The sequence below is a fragment of the Suncus etruscus genome, chromosome 4 (assembly GCF_024139225.1).
Source record: "Suncus etruscus isolate mSunEtr1 chromosome 4, mSunEtr1.pri.cur, whole genome shotgun sequence".
NCBI lineage: Eukaryota > Metazoa > Chordata > Mammalia > Eulipotyphla > Soricidae > Suncus > Suncus etruscus.
The window spans coordinates 122316932-122332194 of NC_064851.1; the positions used below are offsets into that span (position 1 = coordinate 122316932).

The 15263-nt window shown below is 45.4% G+C and overlaps 1 protein-coding gene across 1 annotated transcript in view; it reads right to left on the reverse strand.

Moving 5' to 3' along the window:
• Positions 1 to 4228, reverse strand: part of KLHL2 (kelch like family member 2) — a 126159-nt gene extending 121931 nt beyond the window's left edge. Inside the window, exon 1 of the mRNA XM_049772349.1 lies at positions 4070 to 4228. Coding sequence (XP_049628306.1) covers positions 4070 to 4095 — 26 coding nt within the window. The 5' untranslated portion in view covers positions 4096 to 4228. The remainder of the gene's footprint in view (positions 1 to 4069) is intronic.
• Between the last annotated feature and the right edge of the window lie 11035 nt (positions 4229 to 15263).

Below are 15263 nucleotides of genomic sequence, written 5' to 3' on the forward strand. Positions count from 1 at the left end.
CATCAACTTTTTTGCTTTTCCAATTTTTCAGGTCAGTGAAAGTCAAAAACCTGCGAGCTTCTGCAGGAATCCATACCACCAATCTTCTGCAGCCTCTACCTTTGAGAACAAGTCCAAGGAAATGTCTAACTGCCCATGCTTGAACAACTCTGATAAGGGTCTTTGGTGGTATGAAATCACTCACTGTCCAAAAACAAAACTGTATTTGAGGCTTGCAAGCTTAGCTTCATAAAGGATGAGAATAAAGGTAGAGTCCAATGAGAAAAGGTCAACTTGTGAAAAAAAAAAAGGATCAGACAAGTAAGAAATGCAGGATTAGAACTGAAGAGATAGTATAGTAATTGCACATGGCCAACCCAGGGAGAGGGGTTTGATCCCCAGAATCCCATATGGTCCCCCAACCCCACTAGGAATGATCTCTGAGAAGTGTCAGGAGTAAATCCTGAGAATAGCTGGGTATGACCAAAATAAACAATAAAGGGGGGGCCAGAGAGATAGCAGAGCGGTAGGGCATTTGCCTTGCTCGCAACCGACCCAGGACCAACAGTGGTTCAATTCCCAGCATCCCATATGGTCCCCTGAGCCTGCCAGGGGCAATTTCTGAGTGCAGAGCCAGGAGTAACCCCTGAGCATTGCCGGGTGTGACCCAAAAACATAACAAAAAAACAAACAAACAAACAAAAACTACATGTCTGGGCAAACTGTAGCATGTGAGGAGGTCCTGGGATGCTTTACAAATTATACACCCCTGGGTCTCCCTCCACCTGTGATCCAGGAAATTTCTTACAGAAAAGCTAAAATGTGTCCAAATATTGCTGAGGACAGAGTTAGCCATTTGCATTTCATTGTAAATTGTGAACTGCCTAAAATTCCTCTACAAATCTACATCTCACAGTTTAGTTGCACACCTTTCTGTTTTAACTAGAGAAAAAAAAAGTCCCATGGTCTTCATGATCTTCAATATCACCCCAACTCCAAAATGCCACAGAATCTGGGGGCCAGAGCTATATAGCACAGCAGGGAGGTCACTTGCCTTGCAAAATGCCACAGAATCTAAATACCACCCTTACTTCAAGAAAGCTAAGACCTTTTAAGTTACCAAGCCCCATGACAACCTGTATGAAAATCAACCACCAGGGACAAAAGAAAAAAATAAATAAATAAAAAGTATTAAGATCTCAAAACCTGATTCCAAGAAGCCCGTCCTTGAGGAACTAAGGCTTCTGTGCAGACACCCCCGGGGACTTGGGGACAATGCAAAGGGATCTGTTAAATAGAGAAGCCCGAGCAAAAGCACCACCCAGTGCCAACCAAAGACAGACATTCAAGTGTTTGTCAAGTGAATGAATTAATAAACAGACAGACACTCACACAGAGAGGAGTGCCTGTTTGCAAGCACATCACCCCAGGCCAGCTCCAACATCTTCCTCTGCCTTAAAGCTCAGGTTAAACAGGTAATCTTACAGGCTGGAGGTGTAGTTTGCCTTGCCTGTGTGAGGTCCTTGGTTCGACCCCAAGCACTGCCAAAAAAAAAGAAAGAAAGAAAATGGAACCACAGACAAGTGAACCCTCTTAATACTCCTCTGGTCTCTGTTCTTACCCAGCTGTAGCTATTCAAACTACACCACCTACATTTCTCAAATCCAGCACCCATGATTCAGAATGGAAGAAAAGAGTTCATAGGGAATGTAGGCAACCAGGTCAAGAGGGTGGGAAGGAAAACTCTTTTCTGATCTATAGGAAGGTGAGTAACTGCTACAATGAGTCCAGAAATGAGCATGAATCCTTCGTAGTGCAAATGAAAACAAAAGCTTATAATAAATACAACCTTGCCTATATTAGTAATTGAACAGACACAATGAAAAAGTCTCACCAACTTAAGCTACCTGTCACTGAAAGGAATTTTGACAGTTCTTTCATCCTTGCTGGCATCCCTGGCTTGCCATCACATCTGGCCTCTCTTTGTTCTAGTGCTACTGAGGGAGCCTCAATACCAGACAACTGTGCTGAGCACCAAAATTATGAGCTGGTCTGTCGTAGTGTCCATTTATCGAGATTCCCTGCACACATCTGTTCCTCTTTCATCATTTTATTTAAACAATTTTCCATGGCCTCCCTCCTGCCAAGCCTGCTTCTCCACGCCCTGTAGTTTTTTTCACCTGCATTCTAAGATTCCCTTGTTCTTTAGCTCCCTCGGCTCCAAAAGTAAGAGGACCAGAGAATTGAAATAATGAGCTTACAAATTGCATTCTGTCATCTGTCTACATACAATACTATGTGCTGTCTATACACCATACCATGTCCAGTTTACACACAGAGGACATTTCCTGCCTTGAGTGCCTCTGAGCCTGGACAGAGCTCGTGCTAGCTCACACTGGTGGTTCTAATCCTTCACCACCATGTTTCCTAGGGTCCTGGGGAGCCTTCCCTTCCCTAACCAGCTGAAGATCAGGACTAGAGCATAAAGCTCTCCAAAGCACTAGATGAAGAAGTAAGTGGGATCTCCTCCCCAGCAGCCCAGAAGGGCAACCTAAGAGTCTGATCACAGACTACTTAGGTCCTTCCCCACCTTCAGAACTGAAAATGCCAGAAGGCACTTTTGGAAACCAAGATTGGGAATCCTGCTAGCTCTCCTCAAAGAAAGCACCATGAAAAAAAAAGAAAGAAAGAAAGAAAGAAAGAAAGAAAGAAAGAAAGAAAGAAAGAAAGAAAGAAAGAAAGAAAGAAAGAAAGAAAGAAAGAAAGAAAGAAAGAAAGAAAGAAAGAAAGAAAGAAAAGAAAAGAAAAGAAAAGAAATGTATTCAGCCCAAGCCAGATGCCTATTTGGGGTTGGAATGCTGCCAAGAAACCACAAGAGGTTGATGCCCAACCAATGCCCAGGAGCGAAGGTAGCCAAACCCCACTGAAAACCGATAAGGCTTCACAGAGTAAGCTCACTCCGGAATACGGTGTCCACACACCCTCCCGCCGCCAAACCAGGTTGGTCTTGCCTGCAGCCTGCAAAAGTGATTCAAAGGGTTTTTGTTCCCTCCCAAAGGTTAAAGTTGGGAAAGCCAATCCACAATCCAAGTTGCCCTTTCGCAAATACTCCTGGGGATAGATAAATAAAGCGTCCACTTGGCTCGAGACGTTCAAACAATAATAACCATTATCACTGGCGAATAATAATAACAACAATATAATGTGTGGAAGAAAACCGTATCTTCCTTCCATCGCTTCCACCTCACTAGGCATGGGGCTGTTCTGATACGTGTCATTTTGGTGGCGGGCGAAATCCTGCTCAGTGTTCGTGTCCCCCCACCCCCAGCATAGAAACACCTGTGCCTGGCAGGCAGGTTACCTTACCAAGGGATGCAATGCAATGCCTGGGGGGTGGGGGTACCCCAAAGAAACGCCAGAGGGGGTAGGGGGAAGGAGGAAAAAAAAAAAGATGCTCAGATGTCGGGCTCTAGATTCTCTGCAATGCCAGGTAGGTAGAAAGAAGAGGTCACATGCCCTGGCCCGACCAGCGCTGGAAATTAATGTTATCTGTGTATTATCCATCAATAAACAAATGCATGCGGGCATACATATCTCTATTTATTTATAAATAGATAAATAAACGCGGGCATACATTTATTGATTGCTTTGGGCTCGGAAAATTCAGAGCAGCCCACCGGTGGGTGGATGGGTGGGTGGGTGGGCAGCCAGCAACCAAGTCGTGCATGCAGGGCAGGGCGCTGGGGTGGTGGGTGCAGCGTGTCAGAGAGAAGTCGGGTCCCCCGAAGAATCAGCAACATTGCCAGAAGCACCCCCACATACTCGTGAAGCCATCCCCGACACCCCGTTTCCCTTAGCAAAGCCCCAGCTAAGTCTCCTCCCAGCCCGGCCCGGCCCGGCCCGGCCCGGGGGAGTTTGCGTCCGTCCGTCCGTCCGTCTGTCCGCCCGTCTCCAGAGCCGCCTCGGGCAGGACTGCGGGAAGCTCGTCACGCCCCGCAGCGCCCACCGCGCGCCCCAGCCCCGGGCCGGGCCGGGCCCCACGCGTCGCCCGCCTGCTCCACGCTGCGGGTCCCCCCGCGGCGCCACTCACGCGGGAGGCAGCGGCGGCGTCTCCATGGCGGGCGGCTCGTCGCGGGGGCTCCTTCACGCAGCCACCAAGCCCCGCCGCCGCCAGCACCATTCCAGCCGCGGACGCCGGCTCGGCCCGCGCGCCCCGCCAAGTGCCATGCGCCCCTCGCGGGGAGGCGCTCGCTCCTTCGCTCGCCCGCCCGCCTCACCACCGCGCGCCACCACCTGAGGCGGCGGCCCTCGAGGCCATGGCCGGGCTTGCGCGCGCGCGTGTGTGTGTCTGTGTCTCTGTGTGTGTGTGTGTGTGTGGGTAGGAGAAAGAGCGAGCGGCTCTCCGATCGGCTCACGGCGGGCACGCGCGCGCGGGCTCGGCCACTTCCGGGTTCGCGGGCCGGCGCCGACGCCGTGACGGGGCGCTGAGGCGAGGCGGGCGAGGCGAGGCTCAACGAGGCGGCCTCTTCCCTCCAGGCGCCTCCCCTTTCCTCCTCCTCCCGCCGCCGCCGCCGCCGTGGCCCCTGCAGCCTCGCTCACACCCGCCGGGTGGGATGAGGATGCGGGGACCGGGCCGCCCCCAAAGCATCCCCGTCCCCATCCTCATCGTCCCCAACGGGCCGGGTGTGGGATTCCCCCCAGGCGGAGGAGCGGGAGGCCTGGAGGAAGAAGGGGGCGGTCTGAGGGGGGCAGTCGGGTGCAGAAAGGGGGCGAGAAGGGGACAGTCTGAAGGGGAGGTCTGAGAGGAAAAAAAGCAGAAGGGCCTTCTTCCAGATGGGGGAAACTGAGGCCAGTTTAAGGGGGAATGAATCGGCCTGCCTGCCCCCCCTTTATCACCACCATCTACTTGGGGAGGTCTGGGAGAAAAGGCAAAAGGGTCTTTTTCCAGATGGGAGGGAAACTGAGGCCAGTTTAAGGGGGAATGAATCGGTCTGCCTGCCCCCCCTTTATCACCACCATCTACTTGGGGAGGTCTGGGAGAAAAGGCAAAAGGGTCTTTTTCCAGATGGGGGGGAAACTGAGGCGAGTTTAAGGGGGAATGAATCGGCCTGTCTGCACCCCCTTCACCATCACCACCACCTCCTCAGGAGGGGACAGGGGAAGGCCTGAGAGAAAAAGCCAAAGGGTCTTCTTCCAGATGGGGGAAACTGAGGCCAGTTTAAGGCGGAATGAATCAGCCTGCTTAACCCCCTTCACCACCACCTCCTCAGCTTCTAAGTTACGCCTTCCCCACCCCTACCTAAACCCCCCAGCTTCAAGCCATGCCTTCCATGCCTACCCTCCAAGCCCGAATCTGGCATCCGCGCTTCTCCTGACCTGGGCAAGGTGTGGGTGCTGTTGGGGTTGGGAGATCCCATCAGCCTTTCAGCACCCTTTCCCCGAGCTGGGTTGCGAGGGCCTTAGGCGGGGTTTGGGGGAAGCAGCAGCAGCCCGCAGTGGAGAGGAAAGAAGAGTTCAATGGGGGGGGGGGGGGGGTGCGGTGGGTTGCTTGGTGGGAGGAGTGGCCCGAAAAGGAATCAGAGATGGGGCGCGGAAAATGCGCTTTAGGGGGGATGCCCAGAGCTCTCCCGGCTCGGCTGGGCTGGAAGGAAGGAGAGACAGACAAATAGGCAGACTGGCAGACAGGCACGGAGCCGGTGCTTCTCGGGCACGGCTGTGAGCAGCCAGAGTGCAGGTTGCAAAATTGGGGTGGGTGAGGAGAGAGTCAAGCAGACAGACAGACAGACAGACAGACAGACAGACAGACAGACAGACAGACAGACAGACAGACAGACAGACAGACAGACAGACAAGACAGACAAGACAGAGAACCCCCTGAGCCGGCTGGAGAGACGAGGGGGGCCTCTGAAGTTGCAGAAGCCGGGGTGTCCCTGAGCCGCGCGGAGGCGGGGAGGGGGGGGGGAAGTCGTGACAGATCACAGAGGCCTCCTGAGGGCTCCGGCGAAGAGCAGCAAATGGAAAGTTGGGCTCAGCTTGAGCTGAGCCTTCAGATGCAAGTCTTGGCTGGGATTTGGGTAAAAAATAACCACCCAGGGGAGAGCAGGACATCAAAGGTGATGGTGATGGGTACCTCGTAGGGTTTAGGGGACACACACAGGAGTTTATTTCTCTTCCCCCCCCCCCCGCCGTGGTGTGTTAAAGGCTGTAATGAGTTTTTGTTTGGGTTTGTTTTTGTTTTGAAAGGTGACTGGTTACTGTAATATAATATACGTAAGATTGGTTGATCTATACATAAGGAAGGGGAAGAAAGCAAGCCAGTTTTGCCTCACCGGGGTGAAAAATAAGCATGATGGGAAGTCAAATCAGAGATGGCGAGAAGTGTTCAGCTTCCTGAGAGTATAAAAAAAAGGAGTATCAAAAAAATCCCAAGAGTCTGGGATCTTGCGGGGGTAGGGGGTTTCGGAATGACCCAGCATTTCGAAATAGATTTGGCAGTAGGAGGGGATGTTTGCGAACTCTGGTTAGACATAGTAAGCTGGAAATGCCTGTTTACCCACTGTCCCTGTGAAGGGAATTCTAGACACTGGAGTAGACCTAATGGACTTAAAAGTGGAGATTGTCTGCCTGTGTCTGGTCTTGAAAATTGTGGCTGAAATCACAGCGAAGAAAATAGACTCAAAGTCAGCCCTGGAGCACTCCCAGCCTTAAGGTGAGGATTCAGAAAAGGACCTACCTACCTATTCAAAAAGTGATAATATAGGAAAGATTGGGGATATTAGAGATAAGACTTCTAAGCAAAGCTCAGCCAGCCTGGGTCTGGGGTCAGGGGGAGCCTAACAATGTGATGTGGTGACTTGACCCAGCAGAACTGGGGCTATTGGGCCAGGGGAGCTATACCTAGCCTGGAATGGAACCTGCCTCCTCTATATTCAAGATAAACCACGCTTCAACCCTTTGAGCTTTCTCCCTGGTCTAAAGGAGGTCAGGAAGAAGCCTTTGAATGAGCTGGCCTCTCTTTTACTGGTCCCCCACGGATAGAGTATTCATGGTGAGTTGTTTCTCTAGTGTTGGTGATGGCTTTGTTCAAATAAAAATAAATAACCAAACTCCTACTAGAATGGTGGTTGTAAGAGTGAAATGAAGGATAGACAATACAAGAGTTAAGGAGTTTGCCTCGTGCACACACACACACACACACACACACACACACACACACACCCTTATTCACTTCCTGGCACCACATATGGTTCACTACCAGAAGTGATGCCTGAGCACAGAGTAAGGAATCAGCCCCAAGCAAAGCTGGGTGAGGCACAAAAAAAGGCAAAACAATAACATTAAATGACGTAGTCTATTTTTATAAATCATATAGCACTGTAGATGTGATTAAAACACTTGATGAGTGTTTATTGCTGTCATTGTTTTTACACATTTCCTGGACCATCAGTTCCACCTAATGCTTAAGGAGCTAAGATTACCCAAAGGTATATACACCCTCTGATTTGATCAACACTTTGGCCTGACTCCCTTCTGTTTGCAAACGGAGTCAACAGGGCTGTTTCATTATCCTTCTCGAAAGCTCATCATTCAGGAAATAAAAATGAATAAGAAACATTCTTCTATTGTTTTTTAGATCTTACCATCCAAAATAGTGAGTGCAAGTAAGCACGAAAAAGGAAAAAAGCACCTGGACCCTCCAACCAGCAAAATACACAGCTCCAAAGCACTGCCTCCTTCCCCTCCTCCCTTCAAATGTGTCCTTTGGGTGTCAGGAATCACAGACAACAGGGCTGTGCAGCTCAGAGAGCTCCAAGAGTATGCTCAGCACATGTGGAACCCTGGGGATTTAAACTCAGTAGCAAGGTTGCAAAACAAGAGCTAAAAGTTGCTGTACTATTCCTCCAGGCCTAGAGTTATGCTACCTGCCACAGTTCCCTGCTTCATACGTGATCCAGGTCATGTAGCCAACTAACGGCCAACCCAAACCTTTTCTTTTTCATACATATTCATACATAATTATCATGCATATTCATATACATATTTCATACATATGCATATTTTTTCGTACATATTCCTAAACTTGTGGGCTCTACAAGTAAAATGGGAAAGAATTTTACTTCCGTGTAGAAGCTAGGCCAGTACATGTCCTCCAGGGCCATGCGCTTGCCCTCTGGCAAGTAGACATCGTTCAGCCTGGATTGCAATAAGAAAATGGGGCACTGTTCACTTAGGGAGGAGGGGCAGAAGAAAGGAAAGGGGTGAAAGAAGATTGGGCAGCTCTCAGTAAGACAAGACAATGGGTAGTGTTTTAGGGGTTCAACTTTAAATCTCATTCCCTAGCAAAGAGGTTTTGAGATGACTACTCAGACTCTGAAACCTAGATTAGGTTCAGATTTAATTAAGCATCTCATTAAAAATCTTGAAGCAATCTGAAACTATTCATTGACCCACACTGTCTGTTATTTTCTGGAAACAGTGGCAAGGCTCTTCCTTCATAAGCAGGTCCTTCTGACATGAATAGAAAGTTATCTTCAGCCCATAAGTTTTCTTTTTCATCTTTATGAATGCCAAGTAAATTCTCAAACTTGACCCTCATCCAGACACAGTCTCAGCAGCTAACCTGTCTCAAGAAAAAGAAAAATGCTTGGTGGTATGAACACAATTCTATCACAACTAAAAGAAAAAAATTATTTTATTGTATTTTGCTTTATATGTTGGCTTTGCTATCTTATCAACTAAAGAACAGCTTCCTCAACTCACTAAAGCCCCACATTTACATTTCTTTTTGTATAAGAATTAAGTGGAGGGGCCGGAGAGATGTCATGGAGGTAGGGCATTTGCCTTGCATGAAGAAGGACATTGGTTCAAATCCCAGCATCCCATATGGTCCTCGGAGCCTGCCAGGAGCAATTTCTGAGTGCAGAGCCAGGAGTTACCCCTGAGCACTGCCGGGTGTGAACCAAAAACAAACAAAAAAAAATTCAAGTGGAGCCTGCAGCTAATTAGCACTAGTCCCCGATGGAATCTTCACCTCTCAATGGGATAGATTCTTAGAGAAGCCCATTTATTAGTGTTGAAAATGGACAATCATTTCTTTTGGGGTAGGGGAAATGCTTACAAAAGTGCTCATGGAAGTTCAGATACTATTTACTGCCTGTAATAATCAATTGGACAGGATGTGCCCACGTGAGAACCACGGATTGTGGGGTTCCTCAGAGTCCTAACTTGCCCCAGCCCATCATGGCCATGCTTAGCAGTACTGGTATCTTCAGGGCACCTGATAAAGCTCAGGAAGTGATATGGTACCAGACATCAAACCAGGGCCAGGTATAGGCAAAACATGCAAAGCCACTAACTCCCTGGTCCCACCATTCTTTAGCCATTTTAGCAACTATAACCAAGCAATAATTCATATAAGTGTCTGGAATATAACATTTATAAAATAGATGAAAGCATGCAAAGAACCAAGTCCATGGCAGTAACTGGTGGTAAAAAAAAAAAGTACTCAGATTGAGTTGGCATGAGATATTGCACTAAATGAACGCCATGGTATCACTGGCACAAACACTGTCAAAAATGGCAAGCATTTGGTAACCAAGCACAATGCCTTCTAGAAAGAAAAGGCATAATTTCACAAAGAATATAAAATCACATGATCCTGGTTTTATTGTTTCTTTCAGTGCAAAGAGAACTAGTATGAAAAACAACCACTTGTTCAAAAATAGTATACTAAAGAGACAGGGGAAATAAAGAACAGGAGTGCATGCCATCTGTGCACAATGCCCTGGGTTTGATTCCTCTACCCTGCCCATATAACCTGGCAGTCTCCAACAGCTCCAGGCACAGCACTGATCTAAGCACTGAACTATTGATCTACACAGCTGAGTCAAGGATTGCAGGAGAGGGGCCAAAGCAGTAGTACAGCAGTAGGGCACTTACCTTGCATGCAGCTGACCCAAGACTGGACCTCAGTTCGATCCCTGGCATCACATATGGTCCCCCAAGCCAGGAGCGATTTCTGAGCGCATAGCCAGGAGTAACTCCTGAGCATCATCAGGTGTGGCCCAAAAACCAAAAAAAAAAAAAAAAAAGGATAGCAGTAGTGATCCCTCATTCCTGCCTCAAGCTCATGTTCCCCAAAAGAAAAGATAACAAGAGGCCGGAGCTATAGCATAATGAGTAGTGAGTTTGCCTTGCACATAGACAACCCAAGATTTGGTCCCTGGCAACCCCTATAGTCCCCCAAGCATCACCAGTATTAATTCTGAGTGCAGAGCCAGGAGTAACTTCTGAGTGTCACTAGGTGTGGCCACAGGAAACAAATAAACATAAAGAATAAAAACAAGATATTAAAGAAGATTGAGACATTGTAGAAACTCTTATTTTTTATTTTCAGGAGTTCCTATAAGGTGCATTACTTGTTTTTCACATTTTAAATTAGGTTCTATAGTTCTTTTGATTTGGAAACAATTCATTGTGTAACAGTGTGCATAATATATTATGAAGCATTCAAAATATCCTTGTGAGACTTCTGTTTAGCAAATGGATTTGTCAATTCATGATGGTATTTATTACATGCTTTGTGGTGTTAAGTAGGGGTAACGTGAGTCTTCTACTGCAGACAATAGAAAATCTTTAATTGGACTCAGGGATGTGGCTTAGTGGTAAAGTGCATACTTAGCATGCAGAAGACCTGCATTCCACCCCCACACAGAAGAAAAAAAGGAACTTTTCACAGGAGGAGTCTTTCATTTTAAAGTTCAGTTATTCTATGAATGATTGATTCATGTCTTTCTTGGAAGACAAGCTCTTTAAGAGCCCAACCTTATTTCTAAGACAGCACACCTACCCATCATTCTGTATCTGTGATTCCCAGAGAAACAAAAGCAAATTGTTTACCACAAAATGTAATTGGAAATCTATTGGAATTGGTACAGGAAGTATCCAAAAATAGATTTCACACTAATGTATATCAAGTAAGCAGTTTCTTCATGCTTTTTTAAGGAAAGGAAATTTACTTCATCTATTTTTACTTGTATATAGCTATAAGGTCTTTATTTGTGTGTCTGATGATGTAATGCCTCATTATAGAATTATCTAGGACCAAACATCTTTCTGCATAGTCAGAGAAAACTGGGGAGGGGGAGGAAAAGCGTGTAAAAAAAATCTTGATAAATTATGCAAAGCATTATTAGCTTGTAGTCATTTGTTTCCATTATGCATATCCCTGCTCATACAGACTTCTTTCTGTCCCAATATCTGACTGTGAATAGCATGGACCTCAAGCAAACTGTGAAACAAGTTGGTTTGGGGCATTTTCCAATATTTTTTTTTCTTTTGGCATCACTGCATCTATCGCCTCAGACCCTTAGCATCTATGTGTTTCCAGGGTCCTCTCTTCATCCCTCTCCAAACTTAGAAATTATTAAAAAAAAAACAAAACAGAAATTTTGTATATGTGGCCTTTGAACAAGGGATAATTTCATATTGATATTAGTCTTGTAGAAAATTTCACCAATTTTATCCCTAATCTCCTTCCCTAGAATATATTCCACTGTGGGGTTATTTTGTGTGTGTCTTTTTGTGAAGGAGGGCCACACTCCTAGCTCTGCACTCAGAAATCACTCCTGGCATGCTCGGAGAACCATATGGGATGCTGAGAATTGAAACAGGGTCTATTCCAGGTCAGGCATATGCAAAGCAAATGCCCTACCACTATGCTGTATCTTTGGTTCTTATTCCAGTGTTGTTGTTGTTGTTTTTATAAATTACAACTCTTTTACAATAATGTGACTTTTTTCATTAATAGTGCTAATACTGTATTAACAATAAAGAAGTACATTTTTTTTTTTGGTTTTTGGGTCACACCCGGCAGTGCTCAGGGGTTACTCCTGGCTGTCTGCTCAGAAATAGCTCCTGGCAGGCACGGGGGACCATATGGGACACCGGGATTCGAACCAACCACCTTTGGTCCTGGATCGGCTGCTTGCAAGGCAAACACCGCTGTGCTATCTCTCCGGGCCCCAGAAGTACATTTTTAATGAAAACAGACCATCTGAGACTGGGGATAAAAAATATTCTTAAATCTGGGACCGGAGTGATAGGCCTGTGGGTAGGGCATTTGCCTTGCAAGCTGCCTACCCCCTTCTGGTCCTTGGCTTCCCATGTGGTCCCCTGAACCTGCCAGAAGTGATATCAGAGTGCATAGCCAGAAGTAACCCTAGAACGTCACTGGGTATGGCCCAGAAATCTAAATAAATAAATAGATAGATAGATAGATAGATAGATAGATAGATAGATAGATAGATAGATAGATAGATAGATAGATAGATAGATAGATAGATAGATAAATCTTAAATCCTGGGCCTTCGGAGACCAAATCTCTTGAGGTCATATTATTTTTGCCAATTGCTCACATGGTAATGTGAAAAAGATAAGTCTTGAATTTCCACATAAATCCTAAAATTTTGAGCTCAGCCCAGATCCTGGAATTATTTTTGCAAGTAAGGATTCTTTGCCAAGAAATCCTTTCTAGTTCTTAATCTGGTGCTAGTCAGCTTTTGGATGCTGAGAAGCATGTTTAATGCAGGATATAAGTGGTTAGTCAATTCCTGGGACATACATATTTCTTCATTCTCCTTGTTAAGATCTTGGTAATAATCCAACCCAAGAAATAGAATTGAATTCAGGCTGGCTGCATATATATAAGAACTATTTTTCATTGAACTAAAAATGAACTTAAGCTGCCATTTTGAAGTCTTTGTTAAAAGCCAACTAAAATTAAATCAGGATAAAAATATTCCAAGTCACATTTTCTGAGACAAACTGATTTAAGCCAATCTTAACTGTATTATATTTATTAAATCAACATTTTTCTATACTCCAAAATCATAGTTCCTTAATCAATTAAAAAGTCAAGAAAAGGGGCCGGAGAGATAGCATGGAGGTAAGGCGTTTGCCTTTCATGCAGAAGGTCATTGGTTCGAATCCCGGCATCCCATATGGTCCCCCGTGCCTACCAGGAGCAATTTCTGAGCATGGAGCCAGGAGTAACCCCTGAGCACTGCCAGGTGTGACCCAAAAACCACCAAAAAATAAAAATAAAAAGTCAAGAAAAATTTAAAAGGTAGGTAGTAGGAAAAGTGCTTTTAGTAGAAGGTAAAGGAGGATTTTAGACAAAAGATTCCAAGAAAAACGAGTAATGAAGTAAAGCTGAAATGTTAAAGTCCAGACTCCCCAAGATCCTGGGATGGGTTTTTTTTTTTTTCTTTTATAGGCAATTATAAAAGTATAATTTCTGTCTGTGTTTGGCTAGGTAGTAGACTAAACATATTCTAATACAAGACTTAATCTTCCTTTGGTGAGAAAAATTAATGACAGATGACAGACTGGAAGCAAGAAGATCAGTTAGAAAACAATTACAAGAGTTCATGTGTAAGATAACAAAATATAAAGGTTGGAGAGATAGATAACACAGTGGTCAGATACTTGCCTTGCACATAGTAAACCTGAGTTTAAACTATTCCCAGTTTTGTCCCTCCAAGAGTGATATCTGAGCACAGAGCAGGAATAAGCCCTAAGCGCCACTGGGTCTGACCTCCCCACCAAAAGAGAGAGAGAAAGAGACAGAGAGATGACATTACTTTAAGCTGGGTAGTGTGTTATTAATAGGTTTTTAACACTATGAGTGAAAGAAAGGTGAAATAGTCAAATACCCCAAGTACCCCCAAGAGTTGAACCTAAGAATTGGATAGAATTCAATAGATAGAATTAAGAGTAGAAAATAATATAGGATAAATGATGTTGCACATTATCTTAAGGTCATAGAACTTTTCTAATTTGGGGATTTTAGTTTTTGGGGGCCATATCCAGCAATGCTCATGGTTTGTACTCCTGGATCTGCACTCAGGCATCACTACTGGCTGAGCTTGGGGAACCATATGGTATGCCAGAGAGCAAACCCAGATTGGCCACATAGAAGGCAAACATCCTAGCAGCTGTACTATTGTTCCAGACCATGGAGGCAGAGTTTTGGGTAAAAGCACAATATCCAAGTAGGAAGTTGTTGATAAACCAGATAAAGACTCTTGGCACAGAGAATCACTCATAAAGCTATTTATTGGTCTTTGAAGACACTGATAATGCAACATTTTGTTGAGAACCACTTTGCTACAAGATGCTTCATGACAAATGCTTTATGTATTTCTCTGCATAGGGTATTCTGGTACTGATTTCTGAATTGTGCTTTTTTTAATTAAGCAAATAATGCATGATTACATTCTTTTTTTTTTTTTTTTTTGGTTTTTTTGGGTCTCACCCGGCAGTGCTCAGGAGTTACTCCTGGCTCCATGCTCAGAAGTCGCTCCTGGCGAGCACGGGGGACCATATGGGACGCCGGGATTCGAACTGATGACCTTTTGCATGAGAGGCAAATGCCTTACCTCCATGCTATCTCTCCGGCCCCATGATTACATTCTTATGGCAAAAACACTCAAAGCATCAAGTGAGATTTCCCACAGGCCTCTCCCCATCCTTCCCCAAATATATTCCTGTCCTTTTGTTTTGCTCTGCATTTACATACAGATGTACCTATAGAAATACAAGTGTGTATTTGTTTTACAGAAATGGAATCATGCTGTATGTTACCATCAGTCCATTAGCACCTGCTAAGGAAACCTTACTGCCAATTTGCTCTAGCTGTGGGGAACCCAGGCAGGAAGGACTCTGCTGCCAATTGCCAATAGAGTCTGGATTTCAAGAGATACTAACTTCGAGAAGGATTTTTGAACATCAGAAATTTGGCTGCATTAAATAATGCCCTGCAGATTACATAATTTATTACATCCTAGTACCACAGACAATTTTTCCTTGCTAGTCCTCAAGATGTACTCTCTCTCTCTGTGAAGTGGTTTATTTTTTGGGGTGAAGGGGGTGAGTGAGAGGTGGGAATAGGGATGGGAATCCACTTACCTTACTGTACTCTAGGCTTACTCCTGGCTTTGCACTCAAGAATCACTCCTGGCAGACTCGAGACCATTTGTGGTGCTGGTGATTGAACCCTGGTTGGCCACATACAAAGCAAAAATACCATACTGCTGTACTATCACTCTGACCCCTGGAAATATTTTTACTTTCATCTATAGGGAGCAAGATTCAAAGTGATTATTTCTCAGGGGGATGGAAGGGAATGCTTTTTTCGTTTGTTTGTTTGTTTGTTTTGTGGGCCACACTCATTTGGCTCAAGGCTTACTCTCATCTCTGTGCTTGAGGATCACTCCTGGCAA